Here is a 27,223-nt window from a genome sequence, read left to right as displayed (position 1 = left end):
ATTGCTAACCAAACTAAGCATGATGAAGAGATGAGAGAGATGAAAGTAAGGCTAGAACAGATGCAAACACAAAACAGAATATTGGAAAATCAGATTGCACAACAAGCATCTTCCTCAGGTACCAAGTCTTTTGGAAAACTTCCAAGTTAACCGAAAAACCCAAGAGAGCAGTGTCAAGCTATTACTTTAAGAAGTGGAAAAGTTGTAAATAATGAGAAGAGTGAAAAAAATGAGAAAAGTGAAAATAGTGAGAAGAGAGAAAATGAGAAAGAAACTGATGAGAGTAAAAGTGAGAAAGAAAGTGCAGAAAAATGTAAAGAGAAAATTGAAGAGAACGAAGAGAAGTATATACCTCCAGAGCCTTACAAGCCACAACTTCCCTTTCCACAAAGATTTCAAAAAGCCAAGCTTGATAAGCAATTAGGAAAGTTCTTAGAGGTTTTGAAGAAGCTATATATAAATGTGCCTTTTATTGATGCTCTATCCCAAATGCCTTCTTATGCTAAGTTTTTGAAAGAAATTCTCTCAAACAAAAGAAGACTTGAAGATTATGAGACTGTAGCCTTAACTGAGGAATGCAGTGCCATCCTCCAAAGAAAACTTCCTCCAAAGCTCAAGGATCCAGGGGGTTTTTCAATTCCATGCCACATTGGGGAGTCATGTTCTGTAAAAGCTTTATGTGATTTAAGGGCTAGTGTAAGCCTTATGCCCCTCTCCATCTATGAGAAGCTTAACATGGGAGATCTTAAGCCAACCCACATTTCTCTTGATTGTGCATGGATCAATTAAATATCGTAAGGATCTTGGAAAATATACCACTGAAGGTTGGAAAATTTTACATCCCAGTTGACTTGGTCATTTTGGACATGGAAGAGGATTCTCATATGCCAATCATTTTGGGGAGGCCTTTCCTGGCTACAACTGGTGCTTTGATTGACGTGAAAGGTGAAAAGCTTACTCTTAGAGTCGGAGAGGATCAGTTAGTCTTCAACATTGGCAATGATAAAAAGAAGCAACATGAAGCTGTAAACTCTTGTTTGAGAATTGATATAGTTGATGAGTTAGTAAAAGAGCACTTTAGAAAGAGCTATCCGAAGGTTTCTTTTGAAAGTTGTCTTATCCATAAAGGGAGTATCAATGATGAAAATCCAAAAGAGGTTGCATTTGCACAACATTTGAATACTAATCCACCTTGTCCTATGGCACCAATCTTTCAAGTTGAGCAAGTGGAGAAAAATGAGGTCAAGCAACCATCTCTCAAAGAAAAAGATGCACCAAAGGTCGTCAAGAAATAAATGGTTGGATTTTTAGATAAAGCAACAAGGATCTTCTCATGTGATGGAAAGAAAATGAAGTATTGATTCATTGAAGCACCTATTGGAAACAGAGGCAATAAATTCCAATTTCAGCCATCATGAAACATGAAAAGATTCCAGCTAAGGACTATAAATTAGCGCTCTTGGGAGGCACCCCAAGTTCTTTTATTTTACTTTTGTTGATTTACTTTTATTTACATTGCTTTTGTTTTTATCTTAAATCTCCCCAAATTCAACTTTTGACATTGTTAACTCTTGTCCCTTGTAGATGTATTTCAATGGAGGAAGGCTGGTGAACTGCTGGGGAGTGACTCTTAATCTGAAATTATGTCCTTCAATTCTTCCAAGATTGATTCATTTTCACTACATAACCTGTGCAGGTCTGTTTCTTAGTTTATGTAGAAAAAAAAAATTTGCAGCAAAGAAGGGGCTGCAGCACATAACTTATGTTTCTTTGTGAGGTTGGGTGTGTAACTTTTAAGTATTTGTGCTTATCATGTTAATATGATGGTAAGTGGGTCATTTTTATAGTTTTGAGCTTATTTGGGTTGTGAGATTTAAGTTGGACATACTGCATTTTCTTGGCATAACTTGGGGAGTCCATTCTCATTTGTGGATAAATGCAACTTTATGCAGATTCTATTGAGTTTTTAATGTGCTAAATGTTGATTTGCAGAATTTGAATTGAAATGGCATAACTCACAAATGCCTCTTATGCAAAACTCACTTCTACAAGCTTGTTTGATGCAATTGTGATGAATTTTGTATATGTTGATATGTTTTTGATGATAATTTCTCATGATTTATGCTTAATAGAATTACATTTCTGCATTCTAGTATATTTTTCAAACTTGCAATTCATTTTCAATTGTAATCTCAATATTGTTGAATTGTGCATAAGTAACTGCATAGCTTATGCAGCTTTTAGATCACAAATTTTGCCATTTTCTCATCTTGCTAAGACCTGTATAAGGATGTGCATAGCTTATGCAATCCTGCATAACCACAATTCTTGCCATTTTTCATCTCTGTTGCAAACTGCATAAGGATGTGCATAGCTTATACAATTCTGCATAACCACATTTTTGTCAAATTTCATATCTGCCGAAACTTGCATAAGTGTGTGCATGACTTATGCACTTTTGCATGACTTCAAATCCTGCATTTTCTCTTTCTGCCGAAATCTGCATAAGGGAGCGCATAACTTATGCACTTCTGCATGACCACAAATTTTGGAAACCCAAAACCTGCTGAGACTTGCATAAGGAGAGCGCATAGCTTATGCACTTCTGCATGACCACAAATTCTAGAAACCCAAAACCTACCGAGACTTGCATAAGGAGAGTGTATGGCTTATGCACTTCTGCATGACCACATTCCCTACACTTCCATTATTAGTCGAAACCTGCATAAGAGAGTGCATAACTTATGCACACTCATTCTCCCCTTATGCAGTTTTACACAAGTCCTGTGCAAATCAAAATTTTTTTTTTCGGCATCCACTTTTCCACCTCCACTTCCCGTCTTTTCTGTTCACACCTGTCCCTTCACGTCCATTTATTCCGGCATTACTCTTCCCCTTCTTCTCCACTCCTCTTTTCGCCCCCCTTTACCCTAACGCCCCTTTGTCTCTTTTACTTTCTCCATCACTTCTTCCATTTCCATCGTCGACAACCCCATGGACTCACCTCCTCATTCTCCTCAAACCTCCCCTCTCCAAGTCTCGCCCTTGGCAATGCAGCCTCCAAACCCCGATTCGCCTCCACAACAAACCCCTCCACCTCCATCACCTCCTCCAGAACCACCCCTTCGACAGCAGCCAGTTCCAACCAATCCCTTAGCAGCATCTTTGGACAAGGGCAAAAGAATAGAATTAGATTAGTCTTTATTTTGATTCTGTACAAACTTCTAGGAGTTTTTCTTTTTGGATGTGCTGAAACAATTTTAGTTTGCCTTGAATTCTGTTTTTCTTAAAGTTTTATTGCATGGCTACTCCATTAGTTTTTCATTGACTTTCATGGCCTTTACTGCCCTTTTGTGCATACTTGTCCATACATTGTATATATTTGCATGCTTCTACTGGTGGTTGCACATTTTTCCTTGCTACTCATCATGCAGCAGCTTTTGAATATACTGCACAGGCTGTGAATCTCCTTATGCAAATGTTCTTCATAGCCTGTGCAGTCCTTTATGCCACTCATGCAGAACTTCACAGCTTATGCACCCTCCTTATGCACCTGTTCTGTATAGCATTTTATTCTGCATAACCTGTGCAGCTTCTTATGCATCACCATTATCTCTTTAACTCTCATCTGCTCTATATCAGGTAACTCTTTCTTTTTGCTCTTAAATTTCACTAATCCTAGTTATTCCCTTTGCTTTGAGTTTTGATAATGCACTGCTTGAGACATTGAGGACAATGTCTAATTTTGAGTTTGGGGGTGTGCATTTTGATTTTTTTTTGCTATTTTTGCTACATTTTTCACATTTTCAGTATAGGAACATCTCACCCTATTCCATTTACATATATTGTAAATATTTTACATATACATCCATATATACATATACATAATACATTCACACACACATTATACATCACTTAGAAATTGTACACATTGCACACAAATAGACTTCCTCCATTTAGTTAATGCATTACTCATTTTTAGGAATCATGCATCATGCATTAAAATCTTTTGCCAAACCCCTTGAGTATTGACAAGTTGCCCATGAGAGTGATTTGACTTACCTTTAGTTGGGTTTGTGGATTGAAAGTTTCCTAAGAGGTGAAAAGTTTTGAAGTGTCTATCCCTTGCCTATATCTTCTTAGCCAAAAAGCCACCCAACTAGTCCTTTAGAGATTGGAGTGATTAGAGGGAGTTATTGGATATAAGGTAGTCAAATGATGTCTCACCAATCCTAGAACAAATTTTCTAAACCTTTCAAGGTGAAATACCAGCTTGTACTTGAAAAGAGAGATGATTAGGCATTCTTTGATTTAAACCTTCTCATTTTAAACCTTTGGCCCTTTTCCTAATTAAAATTGACCCTTGCAAACCCCTTTGAGCCTTTTTATTCCTAATTTTTCTTGAAACCCTTATTGCTACCTAGCCAATGAACCAAACACTCCAACCCTTTTTATGAGAATAATTATTTATAACATTAGGTACATATAAAAAAAAAAGAGAAAAAAAAAGAAAAGAAAAAAATACAATAAAAGGGAGAAGAAATGCTTGTCATCTTGTAAAAGTGCTAGTATATGTGCTTTTCACTATTGTCATTCAAAATGAAAGAAATCCACCCAAAGTATTAAAAGAAATGAGTTTGGGGGTGGCAATTTTAGGGACAATCATAAAAAAAAATGCAAGATACAAGTTTAAAGTATCAAAGTGTCCCTCCATTTTTTATGTGTTTTGTAAAATATGCTAGCACTTGACAATCCTCATTGTGTATTTCTCTCCCCCATATAAATATATAAAAATAGAGAGAAAAAAAAATATAATAAAATAAGAAGTGTACCTTATGTTGTCAAGATTGAAAATATTCTCATGCTTTGAATCATTTTTACCCATTTTTCTTCTTAGCCTCATTTTGAACCCCATGGCCCCATTACATCCCTAAAAAGACCTTTGATTTCTTGATAGTATTTGCTACATTAGTGGAGATAGGAGTAGGGAATTTGCCTATGGGATTAGAAAATTATCCATTCATTCATTTAATTCTATCATTCTATATAGAGACACTTTGACTATTGATTGTTCTAGAATTCCTTTTGAGCATGACTCTCTCTTTTGATTGGTTGGTTTGGGAATTTTGATTGATAATTGACTTGATGGCTAAGCGGTGAAAGTTTGGATAAGCATTAAATTCTTCGCATTTTTGAAGGATGGGTAAATGGATTGTTGGTATGGCTAAAGGTATGTTAAGTTACTTTAATAGGTGATTTTCATAGCTCTTTGGATAAGGCACCCCTGAAAATTGCATCACATTTTAAAGTTTGCTTGAGGACAAGCAAAAGCTTGAGTTTGGGGGTATTTGATGCATACATTTTGCATAATCATTTAGGTTTAATTTCATAGCCATTTTATTTGATTATTAGTCACTTTTAGCTAATTTCATTAGTTATTGAGTTAGTTTTTCATAATTGCCAATTTTGAATTATTTTGTAATTTTTACTTTATTTTGTGGGAAAAATGGTGTTTTTGAAGGACTAAAAAGAAATTTTACTTTTGAGGAATGATTTCTGCAGCCAAAGATGTCAAAAACAAGTTTCAAAGTTGAAGCATGCATTGGCCAAATTGCGCATAACTTGCCGCATAAGTTATGCAGATCTGCATAAGGAGAAGAAACACTGTTCCAATACCTGCCGAATTGTGCATAAATTCCCGCATAACTTATGCAAATTCGTGCCTCCATTATGCAGCCTCACAGAATTGTGCATAACTTATGCGCATGGTCATGTAGTTTCGCATAAGAGAGCCAGAAACCAGCCGAAAACTGCATAAGGGACTGCATAACTTATGCAGTCCCACAAAGACTTCATTAATGAGCTGGTAGAAGATTTCCTCAGAAAATCTCACCTCAAACACATCATTTTAGGGCTCCATGTCAGAAAAAGTTATAAATAGCCCCATATCCCATTTTAGAAGAAAAGAAAAAAGAGAGGAAGAAAAGGGAAAGGTGCAGGCAGCAGCTGAAGAGTCACAATCATCTCCCACACCATTTCCAACCAGATTTGGAGATTTCTTTCTTTTCTTACATTTTTCCTACCTTTCTAGTATTGGGTTTCTTGTTTCTTAGCTTAGATTAAAGCTTTATTTCTATATTAACTCAGAATATCTTGTAAATATTATGGGTAGTGAGTAGTTTTAATTAGATTCTGGAGTAAGGGATGTAATATTTGAGATATTTTGTGGATTTTGATTGGGTAATCCATATTTTGTGGTCTTAATGAGTTTTATTCATTTCTTATGTGCTTAATGACATGCTTAGTGTAGGATCCCATTAAGTGATGTTCTTAATCCATGGTTGACACACCGAAAGGAGAAAACCTTGTGATAGATAATCAAGAAATTGGACTTAATTAACTTAGATCTAGAAATAGACTAAGGATTAAGAGGATTTACAGATTATTAAAGAACTTAATGAGTCTTAATTAACTCTAACTCCACAAAAGTTGGATTAGATTGATTAAGGCACTCTTTGTCTCACTCGAAAGGGTATTCAAAGGATTTAAGAATTAATCTCCTTAAAACCCGTAAGTTCCATAAGATTGGATAACGAATTTAAAATCCAAAAATAGCTTGAATATGAACTCCCGAATTCCGAAATTGCCTTTTTATCATTGTTAATTTCTAATTGAATTTAATTACTTGTCAATTTAAATCTTGCCATATTTGAATTTGCTTATTTTAATTTGATGCAAATTTAGTTTAATCATTACATTGTTGAATAAACTATTAATTTCACACACATAAAATTCACACTCCAATACCCATCAATTTATTGTTTTAATTTCAAAAATAGTTCAATTTAGTCAACTTTTTATATCAAAAACTCAATCATTAACACAACTCCTCGTGGGAACGATATCTTTTCTATATTACTTGTACGACCCATGCACTTGCGGTTGGGCCACATCAATAATTACTGTGTTAAGTTGGCCAGAAATAAAATTATAACAGTTTAATTTAAATTATTTTATTTGCATATTGGGCCTAAATTGTAGGCCTGGTCATGGGTTTGAGAACAGTAAAATTTACTACGGGTCTCGGGGGCTTTATGCAGGCCCAAGTCCTAGTGCCAGTCTGGCCCATAGGTTGGGTCGTGACAAAGTTGATATCAGAGCTTAGGCTCCAGATTCATGGGAAGTACATGTCTAAAGCTTTAAGAAGAGTACAATTAGAAGTTCACATGCGGAGTATAGGATTCTATTTCGTTTCCTTCTGTAAATCCTTGTTTCTAGTTTTTGTGTTATTCCTCAGTTAGTATAAGAGTGCTTCAGTTTAGCACCTCAATTTTGTGAAGTACATGGTGACGTGAAATAGATTTAGCAAACGTATTAAGGTCTACCATGGAAACACCTACTCCAATAAATACTATATTTTTGTTAGTATGGGTTTAAGTGGTGTGCCAATTTCGTGCAAGGCACAAGTACATAAAGGTGAGTCTTAAAAGTACAGTTGCCCTAGATAAGGATGAGGATACCACTGTTGGCAGTCATCAGTGGATGACCTAGTCAAAATAAGTTTATGATAATAATATATTCGAGAGAGATAAAAAATTAGAAGACCTAGTCTGTCAGGACGTACCGTAGTAACTATGCAATAATCTCGATGTTTGTGCTGTAAGCTGCAGATTACAGTACCAATATGAGATTATTATGTAGAGCTGCGTGCATCCCTATGGTGCTCCATAATGAGAGTGTTTGCGAATGGCCTCTATTTTGGTACAATTATGCCAAAACAGAGTTCTATATCTACAGAGGAGTTGGGAACTCCTGGTTAGGGATCTAGAGCTAGAATATCGAAAGGTCACAGTTGGGTGATAACTAGAGTCAGTAACTCGGTTACCCTAGCATGAGCTCGAGTTACATTAAGAGTTGTCATCAGGCCAGAGGTTGCGGATTAGTTGCAAAGTAAACGTGACATCTATAGAGTGAGACCATCTGGTCTTCAGTATGGAATTTTGGATGGTTTTTGCAGTATGACAGATGTTTTGCTTAGAGCTTAGTGAGAATAGTATACCTTGTGTGTATCAACAAGGTGTAAAGTACAACCCTACTACCTGGGGAAGGTCGGAACTATGAATTGATGATTTATAGAGCTATGGTATGATAAGAGAGTCATTAATTTGACATGGTTTTGGTAAGGTGGTAAATGTAGTACCTTTGTTGCAGTAAGTTAGGGTATAGTCCTATATTTTCAGAAGGGATCGAAGGTTATTACTGATAATGATGACTTATGGAGTAGTGTCCCAGATGGGATAATAGCGTGAGATAGAGAGTTGTTAGCTCAGGTGTTCTGGAGAGGGTACAAGTTCTATGTAGGAATTATAAGATGTAAGATCAAGATGTATGTAAGCCTTTAAATTGAATGATGGGTTTGGATACCTAGTATTTTAAGTTTCAGCTAATTAAATGGATATGAAAAATTAGAGTTGCCACAGATCCCCTCCCTAAGGTAGTAGGGGGTACTATGTAGTCCAAAAGGGTAAGAATAGAGATCACACAGGAGAAGTATGACTGTTATTCCCTAAGTTCATCCTTAGCTTCTTAATGCTTAAGACTAAAATATACTCTAAATAAACTAAAAGGAAAAGGACAAAAGTTAGTATCGATAAATCATAAAATATGTATATATATATATATATATATATATATAGATGGAGTGCGGTTCAAATGCAGTAGGATAGATAGCCTGAATGCCAGTAGAAGTCTAGCTAGGATAGTTAGAGGATCAATTCTGAGTAACATTGAGGTATAAATGACGTGGTAGGGATAGTGGAAAGGTATAAGTTTCTGATATGACAATTAGGTTCAAAAAGAAAATAGAGCTAAAGGATGGAAGAGTGAAAGTTCCGATTTGGGTAAGATAAAAAGATATATATATATAGATGGAGTGCAGTTCAAATGCAGTAGGAGAGATAGCCTGAATGCCAGTAGAAGTCTAGCTAGGATAGTTAGATGATCAATTCTGAGTAACATTGTGGTATAAATGATGTGGTAGGGATAGTAAGGTATAAGTTTCTCATATGACAATCAGGTTCAAAAAGAAAATACAGCTAAAGGATGGAAGAGTGAAAGTTTCGATTTGGGTAAGATAAAAAGAGTTGGCTAAAGAATAAACTGGAAAAACAGATTAGGATAAGATTAGGAAGAATAGAGCCAAAACACCGAAGAGGTTAATGTGGTTCTAGGAAGGCTAAACGAGATAAAAAAAAAAAAGAGGATAAAGAGCGTATAAAAGGATGACATTAGGAAGAACATTGTTAAGTTATGGAACCCAGAAGTACAGGACTTAGAGCAGGTCATAATTGATATAGTGTTAGGAGCCTGAGGCTAGAGCTTAGAGTTACAGGATCTGGATTAGACCTTATCTGTTTTCTACCCCCAAGGTAGGATAATGGGGCAATGACATAAGAACCCTTTTGGTTGTTGACAGTATAATGGAAATTAGGTTAGGTGTGCGATTAAAGTAGGTAGTAACTGTTGAGCGTGCTGTGGTAACTTGAATTGTGTTGTCAGATAAAGAAGCAAGATCAGTAGGAGTAAGTTGGATAAAAGTCAACATAAGGGATATAAATATGCAAGATGAGGGATAATGTCACAGAGGCTTGATATTAAAATTTAGAGTGGTGAGACCTAGAGTCAAAAATTAGAGTTAGACATATATTTTCAGTGTGATCGATGGAATAATTATATAAAAAAAAGAGTAATAATAAATAAATAAATAATAGTATGATAATATGTAGCATAACCCTAATAATGGACAGAATAGGACAAGATAGGTATAGGTGTAATTATAAAATATTTAGAAGTACATAGATTAGCGGAGTGATTGTTAGTAAGATTGGAGTAGATCTGAAAGAATCTGTGAGTGCTTTTATCTTCTATAATATAACTAAGTATAAGGAGCATTGGATAAATAATTATAAGTATGGAAGATAAATGGAGAGTAAAAAGGAAATAGTAAATTCTAAGATGATATGTCAGGCAGGACAACAGTATAATAGATGGTAGATACAACTGATATCTTGTAATAATGCACAATAATTATAAAGAAATAATGAAACTAAAAAGGGAGACTAAGGGGTATGAGCTAAATCTTATTTATCAAACAATGGTATACCATAAATGGTGAGAGAATATTTCTCCTTTTTTCCAAATTAGCTCATGTTTCGATTCTAGGAGATTATGTTAAGAAGAGAGGTCATGTCAAAGTGACCCAATTAATTGAAAATTTGATGGGCGTTAGCACATATCCAATCTTTTGAGGCGAAAATGACGATAATGGTGTACCTAATGTTACATACGAAAGAATGATCAGAGAGGTGACAGGAGTTAAATCAAGCTAGTTACTAGGGCTTACGACCCTTTTGAACTATAAGCTGGAGGAAGTGTTATTTGCTAATGAGTTACAGTGAATGGAATTGTTGCTAATGGGAAAAGTTGAGGCTGAAGTTTGAAAAGCTATGGGCAGTATATGTGATTATATTAAGGAGAATTAACACGTAAAGTATCACGTTTGGAATTAAGGCATGACACACATTTTCCACAGTCGTGTTAGTTCAGATAGAACTTATAGTTTATGGGGCTCCTATCCATCCAGGATGAGCAATTTCCTACTAAGGCTAGTAGAGAATGATAATGTTATGATAGTTAAGTTGGGAAAGGGAATACAAAAAGAATTTTCTATGGTTAATTACAAGTGTTACATAATGTGAAGAATGTGCTGGTAGGAATCAATCGTAAGGTTAGAATTCTCTAAGTAATGGAACTAGTAATCAAGATAAGACTAAGAAATAAAAAGAAAGTTAAAGTTAATGATGGGATAAACATCTTTGAAGGAAAAGGTATAAGGGTGAGACAGGACTAAGATTAAGGAATAAGTACAATAGGTTAAAAAGATATCAACAATAGCAGAAACAGGAAAAGGAAGTGGATAAGATTCAAAGGACAGGAAGAAAGCTCGGTAGAGCTAGTTATAATGATAAGGATAATAAGGAATAGGTATGCTAGGAACACACTAAGAGATGTTTAAAACAAGTTATTATGAGATGATAGATTAAAGGAGTAGTGGAGCCTCGATCTAAGGAGTTAAATCAAGCTAGTTACTAGGGCTTACAACCCTTTTGAACTATAAGCTGGAGGAAGTGTTATTTGCTAATGAGTTACAGTGAATGGAATTGTTGCTAATGGGAAAAGTTGAGGCTAAAGTTTGAAAAGCTATGGGCAGTATATGTGATTATATTAAGGAGAATTAACACGTGAAGTATCATGTTTGGAATTAAGGCATGACACACATTTTCCACAGTCGTGTTAGTTCAGATAGAACTTATAGTTTCTGGGGCTCCTATCCATCCAGGATGAGCAATTTCCTACTAAGGCTAGTAGAGAATGATAATGTTATGATAGTTAAGTTGGGAAAGGGAGTACAAAAAGAATTTTCTATGGTTAATTACAAGTGTTACATAATGTGAAGAATGTGCTGGTAGGAGTCAATCGTAAGGTTAGAATTCTCTAAGTAATGGAACTAGTAATCAAGATAAGACTAAGAAATAAAAAGAAAGTTAAAGTTAATGATGGGATAAACATCTTTGAAGGAAAAGGTATAAGGGTGAGACAGGACTAAGATTAAGGAATAAGTACAACAGGTTAAAAAGATATCAACAATAGCAGAAACAGGAAAAGGAAGTGGATAAGATTCAAAGGACAGGAAGAAAGCTCGGTAGAGCTAGTTATAATGATAAGGATAATAAGGAATAGGTATGCTAGGAACACACTAAGAGATGTTTAAAACAAGTTATTATGAGATGATAGATTAAAGGAGTAGTGGAGCCTCGATCTAAGTGCCAATGTGTCAGCAGTAGGCCACATGCTAATAAGCTTTAGGAAGAAGTATAGATATTTCCATTACAGAGAAGGGGTGGGAAACGATAAAGTCGCATGGACTGAGTTGTCAGGAAATATAAACACTTTTGTTATATAAGAGAAGAGACCCAGTTCACTTTCTAATGTTGATAAATGGTACACTTGGCCCTTAGAGGAAACTCTACCTAGCTAGTTACATAAGATAGACAGAGGTTAGTCTAAGTACCTTAGTAATGACACAAATATATTGAAAATTTGAAGTATCATGAAAGTGAGAAGATGCATTAGTACTAACTGTTAAGGTCAAAGGACGAGTAAAGATTTAGAATAAAGATGCCTATGATAGGTTCTACAGAAAACATCTTATAGAATATTGTAGGATAAGGAACATAAGTCTTGTCCTTGGGAAGTAGAAGGTTGAGGGGTAAGCGCTAAGGTTGATTAAAATTAAGAGACATCAAGTCAAGTACAGAGAGGTATAGCGAATACTTGAAATGTCAGAAAAAATGGCCAATGAATAGTTACAAGATAAGAGCCCTCTAGAAAGAGATGATGGCAGATAGGATACTATAGTAGAATCAGAGAGCAGTAGAATGTCATCTATAATTTATAAAGAGTTTAAATAATAAATGTTTGACCAATCTCTGCATAGCTGGAGGAGTAATGATTGTACTTGTTCTAATAATCTTCTTTTCCTTATCTCTTATTTATTAAATTCGAGGATGAATTTTTCTTAAGGGGGGAATAATGTAACAACCCAAAATTTTTAAATTATAAATAAAATAATTTTGGATCTAATTGTAAACCTCTAAGAAGTTGAGGGACTAATAGTATAATTAGAAGTTAAAAAAAAATTTATAATTTTTAGAGCTTGTCTGAGTGAATTTTTATGAAATGTCAATTATAGGGACTAAAACATAAATTTTCAAGTTTATGACTATTGTCTGATTTGGAGGGGCCATATAATGTTGATGAGATGTGATTGTGGAAATTGAGAATTTAGAAGTGCTATTTGAATCTTTTTGCAGATTTAATAGGTCCTGGGTATAGGGAAGACTCTGCCGGATTTTCAGCACGACTTAGGACATCTTTGGTCTTTTCTTAGTTTGTATTGAGTCAAATGTATTAAATAATTATAATGAAATTGTCAGGTGAGCCGGGGCAGCCTTCCTTCTCTGCCCAGCCGCCACAATGACCTCAATTTAACTCTGTGAGTAAAATATTAATTTTAATTATAATTTCGATATTATTATATGTTCAAGCATGCCCATGCATCACTTATAAATATGTATCTATGTAGTTAAATACTAAGCACGTTTTATATTGCATTCTTAATTGATGAATAGCCATGGATGTTATTTGTGGTAATTTAGAGCAGTGTGCGTGTGTTGGCGTGCATGTGGTATGGTATTGGATATGGACAGGACGGGTAGACACGGCTTGAGAGACACTCGCTGGGACCCGGTCCTTTATGGATAAGTCGGAGTAGACACGGCTTGAGAGACACTCATTGAGACCCCGCATTTGGTTTATTAAGCGAAAGTTCGGCTTGAGAAACACTCGCTGGCAGATGTTGGATTAATAGAGTTGTATAGGGGATCAGCTCCCATATATGTACTGTTTAAACAGTATTGGGTGTGTGAGTGCTCCAAATTTCCTTTTTGCTATTATGATGTGATGTGTATGAAAATTTTGATAGTGTTACATTCCACTCTTTATGATGCATTAGCTTTAGATAGCTATATAAATTGTACTTAAAATTGATATTTTACTTTTTGAGTCAAACGCTCATTCATGTTCATTATATTTTTCCAGGCTACAAGAGGAGACATTTTTCAGAATAACCTATTCATTTCCTCGCATGTTATGAAAAAAATTACGTAACTGTATTATTATTATCTAAATTTATAATTTAGAACTCCGCATGTACTAGTAGTAGCATTAATCCTGTCAGGAACTGCATGAATTTAAGTTTTGTATTAACAAATGAAAATTTTTTATGAGTTTTAAATAGTTTGTAAATGATGTAACAGGGTTGAGCTGGACTCTCCTAATTTTAGTTTTTGATAATTACTTTGTTAAGTTGGCCCGAAATAAAATTATAACAGTTTAATTTAAATTATTTTATATGCATATTGGGCCTAAATTGTGGGCATGGTCATGGGTTTGAGAACAATAAGATTTACTACGGGTCTCGGGAACTTTATGCCGGCTCAGATCATAGTGCCGGTCCGGCCCATAGGTTGGTTCATAATAGACATCCTGAACAGTGCCATGAATGTCTCGAGGAATAAAGGCACCGTTAGAACTATTGATAACAATTTAGGAGTCTCCTTCAAGAATGACATACCAAAAACTTTTCTGTTTGGCAAGCAAAATGGCTTCCCTACAAGCCATACCTTCAAGAGTGAGGGGATCAGAGATACCTGTAATGGGTTTGCATGACCAACATATGAGATTGCCCCTAGAATTTAGAGCAACTGTAGCTATGGACCCTAAATTCTTCTTCATGGTTGTTGGTACACCAAAATTGACCTTAATCATGCCAAAGGGGGGAGGCAACCAAGGTTGTTGACTCTCCTGAATAGAAGCGTCTTGAGCAGAGGCAGGGTGAGCTGAGATAAAGTCTTCATAATGTAACATTGCCATCAAGATGAGCTGGTGGTAAGGAAGAGCATTCTTATTAAAAGTTTGCCTATTCTTGTTTTTCCATACATGCCACAGCAAAGAGACCAGTTTAGAGACTAAATATTGATCCTCAGTTGGGTATGAATGGGAGAGCAAAGTTCCATCCAACAGTCCTTCATCGAGCATCCTTGAAGAGAGATGATCCCACACTTCTATTGCTTTTGGGGAAGGAGAATAAGAGATGATGCATGGTTTCTTTTTCACCACAGAAAGGACAGTCCTCTGGAGTATCATGAAACCTAGAGTTCAACAAAACTCTAGTTGTTGGCTTTTCTTTAAGAAACCTCCAGCAGTATAAGCCCACCAACATGAAACTATTTAATAAGAAAACTTCGTGAAATAAACTTCTGTCGTAACATGAGTATGGATATGGAAGCATCAAAGTCTTGTCCCTGGCAATTTTTTTTTAACCCTGTGCATTCTTTTTTAAAGATTTTATCATTATCAGTGGTTTGCCAGTGGAGAAAAAAAAAACTAAAAATCTAACGTGAGGGCGTTTAACTCGTTAATTTTGTTGTTTAAAATTAGGATATTTTCTCTTAAATTAGTGTTAAGTTATTAAGTTTTTTGTTTTTTAAAACAAATTTATTGGCTTATGTTATTAACTGAGTATTGACTTTATTGGTTTGGAACACCAATTCATTAATGTGACGCGGTATAGCGGGACTATGGAATAATCTTCCCGTGATGCTCTAACTAGAACCGATAATGGGCGGTTCAAAATGGGAATTGGATAGGTTTAAATCAAAATGGAACAGGTCAAACTATATTTGACTCGAATTATAAATGAATTGAATTGAAATTAAATGAAAATAATTCGATTTGATTTTCAGTCAAACCGAATTCTTTCATTTTAAAAAATAAAAAAATTTTGAAAAATATTTGAGCCATTGAATTTAAATTAGATTGGATCGAATCATATTGATCCATAATTGGAACCTTAGAAGAGTTTAAGGGTCGGCTCTGATTCACCTTTTTAATGAACCTTGAACTAGCAATTTTCAGACCGGTTTGAACCAAAACAAGCCCCGTGGCTGGGTCTAATTGTAACTGAATATAGGAATTTCAATATTATTAATGGTAAAGTTTAAGTATCAAATAGTAAATTTTCATTTAAATGACTAGTCGGCCACGTTGGAAACTTTGGAGCCATCCTATGACATGGCATACCGACGTGGAATGTTCTTTTAATAAGTGTTAGGTTCCTGCAAAACATTCAATACAATACAAGACCTGAGGTTCGCCCTATCTCCGCTCTCCATCAGTCTCTGCTCGTGTGAATAGCATAACACAGCGCTGATAATTGGATATCGAAGTTGAGGACTTGGCTTTAAAATTGAAGTCGACTACCAAAATTCTAGCTTAACCAAAAACCATAACAACTCGTATAGAAGTCGAAAAAGGTCCAAGAAATAAGAGAAGACGATGGCGGCGCAAGGAGGGAGCTTGAAGGCCACCTCCATAAATGGAGTCAAGATGTATACGGTTTCATCGCAGCAGCGTTCTCTCGCCACCTGGCTTCCCCCCAAGAAACAACGAGCTCTTCGCAAAGACAGAAGTATGCTTTTGGCTTCTCTTGCCTTTTTTTGGGACTTTTGATTGTTAATTTTATGCTAATGCCTTGTGAAATGTTTGGTTTATTCTGTTAAGTTTTTGTTAAACCCTAGCTTAAACCCTTAGGCAGTTGGTACTTAGTTTTATATATATTATGTGCTCCTCTTTGTTTTTCCCCCTTAGATTATCAGCAAAGAGTTGAGTTGATTCAGGACTTGAGCTTTGAAACTGCTACAAGTAAAATCAAAGCAACTCCTGATGGAGAGTATGTTATCGCATCAGGTGCTTTTAAGTTTATTTTTTATTTTTACTTTTAAAGTTTAGTTAGGTAATAATTGCACCTCTGGTATTGGTCCGCTCATTCTCAGTGAATTACATGCTCTAAAATGCAGGAATATACCCACCTCAAGTTAAAGTGTATGAGCTAAGAGAATTGTCTTTAAAGTTTGAAAGACACTTGGATTCTGAGATAATTGATTTTCAGGTATGATATATGATTCCTGGATACTATAATTAAGCCAATGGATTTAATATTTTTTAAGGAACTATGCGGGTTAGTTTTGAATTGCAGAATGATACAATACTTGTAATTGGTCACTGACTATTGGTCATTTGCATCTTGCTTGACTATTTTTTTTTTAATTGACATGCCTTTGATTCATGAAGCTTTGACTTAATTTAATTGCAGCCATGTTTCTTAGTTCACTATCAAAATTGATTGCGAAATTAGCACTTATGTATCCTTTACTAGGACTGCGGTAGGAACTCTTAATGTGATTGTGATAACTCTGCCATCAATTTTCATGGCAAATTAATAAATGTGGATGAGACAATTTACATCGAGGTTCTGTGAGATGAAAGCATGCTGATAGAAGAAGAGAAAAAGTTAGTTAAGGTGGCTAAAGCAAATGGGATATGGGTAAGGGAGATGGTTTACCTCTAAAATATTTAACCTTGATTTTACAGACAACCTTCATAATCTGTTGTTTATGGGCAATTGAACAAGAGAAAAGAGGAAAGAGTAAAGAAAGAGAAAAGGGAGAAAATTTAAAATAAATGAGGGTAGAAAGTGGTAAGAATAGATTAAAGTGCTTCGCTCTCTACATTTTTATTGTGATTTTGATATAGTATTGATGTGATATTTGTTTTTCATGTAGATATTGGATAGTGACTATTCAAAGCTTGCATTTTTATGTGCTGATCGTTCTGTTTGCCTACATGCGAAATATGGAAAACATTACAGCTTGCGGATTCCAAGGTTTCTCCTCTTTTCTTTACTGATATTCCTGCTCATGTTTCATGTCATGCATTGTTTTTTATGTGATCACTTTGCTATAGTGTATTACTCTGCTGCAGTTATTATTATTATTTTTTTGCTTGGCATTCTTCTGTTATCATGCTTGTTTGTTTGTTAGATTTCTTTGGATGAAATTGGTGCTCTTAAGTCACAAAAGATAAAGAGAGAAGTTGGATGCTAAAAACTGAAGTTATAGAATTTTAATTGTTGGCAATGCTGAAGCCTGATGACCTGCTTAACAAATAAGGCATTAGCTCTAGCTGGATTCTTGTGCCCATGGAGTAACTTGACTAAGTCTGCTATATTTAAGAATTAAGATTCATGTGCTTTCTCAGTGTGCTGTTCACTGTTCCAATAACAACTCTGTGGAACCAAACTGATTAAAAAAAAAGATTTACAAATTAACCATAATACAGGGATCAAGAGAAACTGCAATGGTCCACTTCATTATGGATAAGAATTTTGCAAATATGTTAACCATCTGTCTCTTTATCAGTCATTTATGCTAAAAAATTTGCAAATATGTTGACTATCTTTGTCACTTTATCAGTCATCTATGCTCAAAAAATGAGCTATACGTGACTTGCAAAATATCTTGTGCTTACCTTGCTAGCATCTCTTTCCTTGAATATTGTGAACTTCCCCAACTGGAATTTTCTACCCTTTTCTGGTTTATGATCAGTGTCTACTGGAATGAATTACAATTATAAGTGCCTTGAATATGCTTGTTTTCTACTCTGCTTCATTGGCCATGACATTCTCTTATTGGATTCTATGCGTGGTGAGTGATTGTATTAGAGAACTCATCTTCTTTATGATCATTTTCCTTTCGTCCTATACTGAATTCTTCTTTTATCAATTTGATAGTAAAAAAAAGGGGCTCATTTGTGTCTCTGTGTTTCACAGGATGGGAAGGGATATTGCATATGATTGCTGGTCATGTGACTTGCTTTGTGCTGCTTCATCTCCAGATTTATATCGGATTAATTTAGAACAGGTACTCAACCTTGCTAACATTGTTGTGATGGATTTAGCAGGGGATGATGGTTTGTTTGCAATATCTCTTATTGTTTAGATGATTTTGTTGTGCAGACAAAACTAGCTTTGCAGAAATCCTTAATCGTTTGTGAAAAAATTGTTTTATTGCAATTATGTCATATTGGCAATCTGTGAACACAAATATGTAAATTTTGAGTGTCTCTACCTTTTTGAAGTTCCTTCTTGAATGGCCATGCCAATGTCTATTGCGCTTATCTGTTGAAATTTGTTATATTGTCCAAGTATCCATTTTTTATATATGGTGCCCATTTTTAATAAGTACAGAGCTGTAACAGGTCATCCTCACTGTCTGTTTGAGAACTAATGGTCTGAGAATTAAGAAAGTACTGAACATACCAACTGAACCCTCAAACCTATGAAAAATGCGTTTGTTCATATAGGGAGCACCGTGACGCTAAATAGGGAATGTATGTGAAGTCATTTGTTAGTATAGTATTCACCAATTTGCACTGACATTGTTTGGGTTGGTAGATGGTGGATTGTATGGCTATTTTTTTTTCCTACTTTTTAAAGTTTGGATAATATTTACTCTATGATATTTGTTGCCCGGACTTGAGTACAGGAATTGGGTACATATATGTCTGGTGTAGGTAGAGGATCAAAGCTGAGTCTCACATCCATTTTATGTGTCCATTATGAGTCTGTCGTGGGGTGTTGATCTATTGGGATAAACAGTCAAAGGAACAGAACATTTGCTTTTTTGTTTTCTTATTAATTTTATTGCTTTCATTTTTTAACTTCATTAATAGTGTTTATGTATTTGTTGTTGGATAAAGGTAAGTCTTGATCTCAGTTCTTTAGCAAAATCCCTCAAAGGATTTAGTGGCATTCCATCTGGCTTGTTTTTAAAGTGTCCTATTATCCTTATCAACTGTTTTATTGGGTACAGGATTTTTATCTTTGAAATTATATATTTCTATTTTTGCAGGGACGATTTCTATCCTCACTCAACACGCAATCACAGGCCCTGAATATAGTTAGTCGTAGGTTGTTGGTGAATCTTATCATAGTTTTATGCTTAATATCTCGGGCTGTTGACCTATGCTCAACCAAGATTGAGATGGTTCATGTGTTCTGATTTCAGCAAGCTTCACGGGCTGGTTGCTTGTGGTGGCGAGGATGGTGCTGTGGAATGTTTTGATATGAGGATGAGATCTTCAGTTGGTAGAATTAATGCAGTGGCACCTGCTGGTGATATTGATCAGGTAGGATTTCCTACATCTTGGTCCATGTATATGGAAGTTGTCTTCTTTGAATTTGATTCTTGTTGAATTTTTATGCAAAATTTTTCTTATATTTGAGAGCCAAATGCTGTGAAGTCAAGACTATTGCCTGAGTCTTGATGATTGTTGATTTGATAATAACAACATTCAACATTTGGATTTTTGGATCAGAAGCAGATCTTCTTTTGTTCATTACTTCTTGTTGTTTGCCTCTCTCTCTCTCTCTCTCTCTCTCTCTCTCTCATATGGGGTAGTGAGGGACTGAGGGCTGGTACATAATTGGACATAGTTGTCATAGAAATTTGTTGTTGCTATCATGTTTAAAAGATGGAATAGCAAGAACATAGTATCTTGGCTCTCTTCATTCCATATCACATCATAAATCTATGATCTATTGTAATTTTTTTTTGGATTATATCATGTTTGTCTTACTTGCCTAAAAAATAATTTCTCACTGTACTGGCTGGATTTGCAGGAGGTCACTGCATTAGAGTTTGACGAGGATGGGGGTTTCTTCATGGCTGTTGGAAGTAGCACTGGGAAGGTATGATGTTCATCATAAGCATGTGAGATCTTGTTTGAATCTTTCATGTTCATAATCATAGTTTCAACCGCATGTTTTTCACATAGATCTACGTTATTTGGCGTTATTGATGACATAACTCCATAATTGAGCATACATCAGATGGTGGAGCCAGAAAGGACCCATCTGCATGCAGAATATCAACTTGGTTAAAATTCTTATTCAAGTCATAGAAGTCTCGACATTAAATGCTAAACTCCACTGGGACACTCAATGCAGTAAGCAGTTTTGATGGGAAAACCACAAACATTTTAGAGTATTAATAAAATGATTGCAAGTTAAAATTTTAGCTCAAAATTACAACACCATATAAGGAGCTTTAGTAGACTAAATTGGTAGACATCAAGTGTGCTGCAATGTTGCTGGAGCCTGGAGCTGGTATATGCCATATGCGCTGGAAATGGTATTCATGGAATCATTTCCATGTTGTCTTTTACTCCAAAACAGCCCAATACTCTTTCCATTACTTCTAACGTCCTCTTATTTCTCATCCACAATCAAAACTCAAAATACTATAATCTCTGACTTATCCACCAGCCAGCCTTTTCCAGCTTTGCTTGGAAATTACAAAATTCCTTATTAATCTTGAACTTCTAATAGGCTGGACCACCAGTTAATTTTAATTGACTAAAGTAAATATACTTATAATACTGTAAACACTAGATGGTACTCAATTACATCCTCAATAAGCTTACATGAAAACTAGACCATAGCTCTTAAGACTTTAAAATTGATTTGTCTTAATTTTCTTATGGTCATCATGAGGTAAAGCTGGTGCAAAGAGAGGGAAAGAAAAGTAGAAGTGCATCAGATAACATGTTTCTAAGAGTGAAAAAGTGAGAGGATCTTTTAAATGAAGATCCATTTAGTAGAAGGCCAGTGCCATCATCATTCCTTTCTTATACAGGAAGCCTGTGCTAAAAAAAAAATCGTAGCAATCCACAATCTTCTAGGATGGATGCTATTCCCTTTCGGTGCTGCCAAATATTTACATTTCCTTTTTTGTCTGATGAATTTGTGGATTTAATACTTTATGGGTTATCAGTCGAGTTAATACTTTGGTTGAGTGCAGTAGTCTTAATCTTGTTCAATGTGTAGGTATTGCTTTATGATCTGCGATCCTCACAACCTGTGCGAGTTAAGGATCATATGTAAGTTCACTTGCTGGTTATTAACTTATTATTTTGGTGAACAATTATGTTCAAAGTTTCCTTTTCTTTTGACATATTGCTTCTTGGAAACACTGTTATTACTACATAGGTATGGCAGCCCAATATTGGACATTAAGTGGCATCGAACTCTCAATTCTGAACGAGATATGCTAATTACTACGGATAATCATATAGTTAGAATATGGGATCCTGAGACGGTAAGTAAAATCCTTTTTGATTGTGTTTGAAATCAAAATGTTTATCAACATATGCAATTGCTTGTGTTTTTCATACTTGCAAAGTCCTTTTTGGTTGGGTGATTTTGGTATAACAAACTGAATATATTGGATATTATTGATCATTAGATATTGGATTCCTATTAAAATGAATATAATGTTTTTCATTTTTTTTTAAATTTTTTGTTGATATTTTGATTCTCTTCAGGGAAATGGCATGACAAGCATTGAACCTACAGCTGGAACGATAAATGATATATGTGTATTCAATAACAGTGGTTTGATGTTACTGGCTTTGGACTGCAGCCAGATACCATCTTACTTTATTCCTTCTTTGGGACCTGCTCCTAAGTGGTGCTCTAATCTTGAAAATCTAACAGTATGTTTCAAGATATCATTGACTTCATTTGTTTCCCATTTTTTGTTTGTTTAGGATCTTAGTGTTATAAGTGACAACGGTGACATCATCTGAGTTCTTTTTTGCAGGAAGAGCTGGAGGAGAATGCACAAACAACCATATATGATGATTACAAATTTTTGACAAAAGAAGATCTTGAAAAATTGAATTTGACAAATTTGATTGGAACCAATCTTCTAAGAGCATACATGCATGGCTTCTTCATTGATTATCGGTTGTATAAGAAGGTGTGGATGCTTCACCACATACTTATTTTTATGTTGTATATATGCTAACAGTTATTTTAGGAAACTGATCACAGCTAGTAAAAGATGCATGCATTAGTTAGTCATCCTTCTTCCTCTTCTTTTCCCATCCAAGGGAGCTTTTGCATGCGAGAAAGGAAAAAGTAGTGGATTGAAATTTACAATTTTTCATTTCTTTTCGACTGAATGACATCTTTATCATGTTGACTAAACAAAGAAATATTTTCAGAAAGATTAAAATTCGGACAAAGTATCCAGGCCTGTTTACTGGGAAATAAAGTGTTGATATTAGTTTCTTTGGCTTCTAGGTTTTATCCAAAAGTGTTGTAGTGTTTCTTTGTGTTGACTCTTGGTTGTCTGTAAGATCAATTAGAGTGAAATTATTAATTCTTAGGCATGTCTTCTATGTCCCAGATGCTTTAGGACTAAAAGCTTAGTTGAATTTGTAGCTGGGAATCTAAATTTGTAATTTAAGGCTTTTCTGAGTTGGCTTTTCTAAGTTCATGGCTGATCTTACGATTTGAAACTTCTAAGTCAAGTGTATTGAAGTGATTTTTGGTTCCTTTTTAGGGTCATTTCAAACATAAATGGTAAGAAACAGTGTCTGCTTTTTTACTGTTCTATTTTTATCAACCTTTTGGACCTTTATGCAGGCAAAAGCATTGGCAGATCCTTTTGCCTATGAAGCTTATATAGAGCAGCGGAAACGAGAGAAATTGGAAGCTCAACTCAAATCTCGAATTACGGTCAGCATTGCATCCTAAATGAATATTTATTATCTCAACTCGTACTTTTAATCCTGCCATTTAGGAGGCTGATTTCTATTGTTATTTTTGCCTATACTTGCAGCAAATTTTTGAGGCAGTTAATAGGCCGTTGTGCTGAAATGTGTGTCAGTAGGACTGGTTTCTTTGTGTACTAACTATTACTACATTACCTTTAGTTTGGTGATTTGAAGAAAATAATTTCTCAACGATGCCTCTTCATGTAACAGTTTTATGTTTGACTTTTCTAGTTTCTTTCGAGACATGATAATGTTGTATTGATTTTAACATGATAAATCCTTTTTTTTTTCCTTGACTCCTTTTGATGTCTCCAACATTTTTTTATCTTTTTCTTGGTTTAAATGTAAAATATGTTCTGGGAATTCTCCATTCCTTGTGAAAGGTAGGTTCTGGTGTTGGGCAATACATTTTATACCTTACATGGGTTTGATAGTTTTCTTGGTTTAAATGTAAAATATGTTGTTGGAAATTCTCCATTCCTTGAGAAAGGTAGGTTCTGGTGTTGGGCAATAGATTTAGTAATGTCATTTGGAATCTTGTTGGCATATGTGAGGATGGTTGTACACAATTGATTCATCATGATAGAAGTGAACATGATATTATGATTTCGAACTGATTTCCAGAGAAATTATTACATGAAGGGGGGGGAATGTGAACTTGCTATCCCAAAACAGTTTGTGATTGAAATTGCTTGTAAATACGTATTTATATGTATATATCATATGCTGATATTTCTTTTTTAGTTAAACAGAAAATTAGAACTTACAATCCCTTCTCTGCTATCTGTTCACATCATTGCTTCAGATGTGCCATAATTAAATTGTTCAATAGTGCTTGGGCTGGTCTGGAAAGGAGCTGTTTTTACTTTTATTTATGTAGGTTCTTACAGTTTTTTTTTCTTCCTGCAGACTAGGAGAAGACTACCCAAGGTCAACCGTGATCTTGCAGCTAGGATCCTTGAAAATGAAGAAGTTGAGAATGAAAAGAAAGATGCTGATGAAAATGAGACCAAAAAACCATCAAAGAAAAAGAAAGGACTTAGCAGTGAGTTATTTCAAGATGAGAGATTTGCATCGTTGTTCAAAAATAAGGTATCAAGATCTGAAAATTTGGCACTTTTATTTTATCTCGTGTTCGTGAGATGACATTCACGTCAAAGTGACTGCTTTCTCAGCTTAAAAAGTATAATGCTATTCAGTTTAGAAGCAATTATAGCATAAATAACATGCAAATAGGGCTTACAATCTAATCAAATTTTGAATTCGATGATGTTGAGGAATTCAAAGATAAACTTGCTATAATGATGTACAGAAATAGCATTTAAGCTTTTTAGTCATTCATTTTTGTCTTGAGGGGTTACAAGAAAAAAAATTGCAGTCACTTGTGGTATCTGAAATTCATTTTTTCTTTCTCAAAAATAATACAGTTGGTCCATGATGAAAAAAAAGAAGGATTGTGTTGCTACTTGTCTTTCTGGTTGCTTGTTCTTTCTGATCTTTATATATTGTTGAACGCTATCCTTCCTAATTTTTCCGCCTTGAACTTGATTTTAATTATTGATTAAATGCTATCCTTCCTTATTCTTCTGTCTAGGACTTTGAGATTGATGAGCAGTCGCGAGAATATTTGGCTTTACATCCACTGGCTTCTGATTCCAAGAAGCAACCCTCTTTGCTAGAGGAACACTTTGAACCCGTAATGGATGATGAAGATCAGAATTTGAGTGATGATGCTGCCTCATCTGAGTCATCAGAAGATGAGCCTGGCGATGATAAGAGAAAAATAAAAAATAAATCACAAGTTCCAAGGTAAAGGTGTTTGTAGCCTGTTTTAATTCCAGTTATGTGTCTGCTGTCAATATTAAAAATATCAATTGTGAGCATCAAATTGATCTTCCAAGGAAATAAAAGCATGCATTCACACATGTGATGGATGGGTTCTTATTCAAAACAATTTGAATACTTGCAAATCACTAACTACCTTCTTCACTAAAATGCGTAGATTATATGAAGTGAAGGATGAGCGGCATGCAGAGGCATTCTGGAACAGAGTATCACTCGCAAAGGAAGATTCTCTTCCGTTGGGGGAGAGAGTGGCAGCTCTTGGAGATGACTGGCAAACTTCTGGACTTCCAAACAATGTGAAGTTGGGACCAGGAGGGTCACGAGAGATTTCCTTCATTACAAGAAGCTCAGCCAAGTGCAAGGAGGATAAGGAAGACACAGAAACAGAAACACGGGGTGCAAAGAGGAGGGGAGTACAGTCATTAGGTCTAAAGTCCGGTAGATCAGGAGGGTTTAGAGGTGGCGGAAGAGGGAATCGGGGGAAGGGCAGAAGAGGCCGACGGTGAACATGAACACATCGATTCAGGTGCAAGTGATTTCTGACTCGTATAGCTTTAGCTGCACTTGGTGGCTTCACTGGCACAGCACAACGATTGAGCTGGTGGCATTTTATTCAATCAAATTGTACAAGAGAATGCGAAGGTGCTAGGATTTTGCTCTTGCCTTTGGTTTTATCCCATATATACTGGGAAACTTTTTATTTTTTGATTATCATGTTTTGTTTTATCCCTTGTATTTGGAGAGAAACTTGTTTAAAAAAAGGTTGGTGAGATTGCTATCAAAAAAGGAGTTGAAGCTTAGCTTGTATTATTTTGTATAGCTAGTTTATTTGTGTATTTACAATTTATTTTTAACTCATTATTATGTTTCTTTTAATAAGCATATTTTCTTTTATCAGATATTGATTTAAAAAAAAAACTTTTTAAAAGAATTATAGGATTGAATTTGAAAAATATTACTTGTAAATTAAGATATGGTATGGCAAATTTTAACATTTAAATGGTAATTTTTTTAACAAACCAATCAATTAAATGCTATAATAGCAAAACCATTTGAATTCCCTCTATTTGTAAGATTTTGTTTAAAAAGTTTTTTATATTTTAATTGTGTTAAATTAAGTTCTTGTTTTTTTTTATTTTATTTTATTTATAGACTCATGAAATCCCTTTTTAACACATATAATGCATAATTTACACGCAATGTGAAAAATGCATGAGTGACTAATTGAATATATTAAACTATTGTTGATTTAGGAAATATAAAGAATATATTCAGTATATGCGCATCCTCATCTATAATAATAAAAATATATGGGAGTTAAATAAAGTACAATTAAAAAGGTTTTATGAACAAAACCTTACAAGAGAACAATCGTACATAACAATCATATTAAGAGTTTAAAGAATAATTACCATACCATGTGAAAATCATATAAATTTTTTTTTAGTTGGGAGGAGCAACCATGACAAAACTCCTCCTTTTATCTCTTTTCTATATCTCTTTTCTTTAGTTTCCTTAGTCTATGCTTTTATTGTAGTGTCTTATACGTCTTTAAATTTAGAGTTTAGTTCCCCTCTTTGAATAGGGTATTGTTGTTCTATTAATCTGCATGTTCTCTCACCGGGTACAACATATTTGTTCTAAAGATTTCCCTGCTTAGTTGGTTCACCTTTTATTCATATTTTTATATATCATATAGATTATTTAATATTTATTTTGAATGTTTGTAATTCTTTTTATTGTTTGAAATTGAAATAATGTGATTAATTAAAATTGTATGTTGAATTTCGTTAGAGTTTAAATATTAAACCACATTTTGTATAAATTGCATCGAAATTTTAGATATTTTATTTTAATATTCGTGTCCAGTTTCAATTTAAAACATTATGCAAGGATGGAGTCCACTAGGCAAACATTTATCCGTGGTGGGCAAAAAAGGTATTTTCTCATGATATAGCGTCAATTAACCACGTGTTACGGCCAGGCCTGCTTCATTGTCTCCTTCTTCTTCCATTATTATTATTATTATTATTATTTTAAGAAAAATTCTACTTCATTAATATTTATTTTGTTTTGCATGCCTTGGATTTTTCTTTTTCATTTCAGTGAGAATGAATGAAAAATCATGACATACATTAAAAAATAATATTATTTGTTATTTTAAATTAAGAAATAGTAAGTGGGTCCCATGAGAGCCTATAATCTTGTGGTAAGAACGCCCCAGTTTCTATAGTGT

At 34.7% G+C, this 27,223-nt stretch overlaps 1 protein-coding gene across 1 annotated transcript; it reads left to right on the top strand.

Moving 5' to 3' along the window:
* The first annotated feature begins 15,807 nt into the window (after positions 1–15,807).
* Positions 15,808–25,845, top strand: LOC110644742 (uncharacterized). The gene is made up of 16 exons (XM_058136042.1): positions 15,808–16,150; positions 16,330–16,428; positions 16,539–16,630; positions 17,304–17,404; positions 18,350–18,440; positions 19,431–19,489; positions 19,587–19,707; positions 20,201–20,269; positions 21,407–21,459; positions 21,569–21,677; positions 21,904–22,074; positions 22,182–22,340; positions 23,012–23,104; positions 24,052–24,234; positions 24,737–24,951; positions 25,145–25,845. Exons 1-16 carry the CDS (start codon positions 16,018–16,020, stop codon positions 25,491–25,493), a joined length of 2,097 nt encoding a protein of 698 aa, XP_057992025.1. The 5' UTR covers positions 15,808–16,017; the 3' UTR covers positions 25,494–25,845.
* The last annotated feature ends 1,378 nt before the right edge of the window (positions 25,846–27,223 follow it).

Source organism: Hevea brasiliensis, chromosome 15 (genome assembly GCF_030052815.1).
Source record: "Hevea brasiliensis isolate MT/VB/25A 57/8 chromosome 15, ASM3005281v1, whole genome shotgun sequence".
Lineage (NCBI taxonomy): Eukaryota > Viridiplantae > Streptophyta > Magnoliopsida > Malpighiales > Euphorbiaceae > Hevea > Hevea brasiliensis.
Note: the sequence above shows the minus strand (reverse complement) of the source record. Positions and strands in the feature narration are given on the sequence as shown.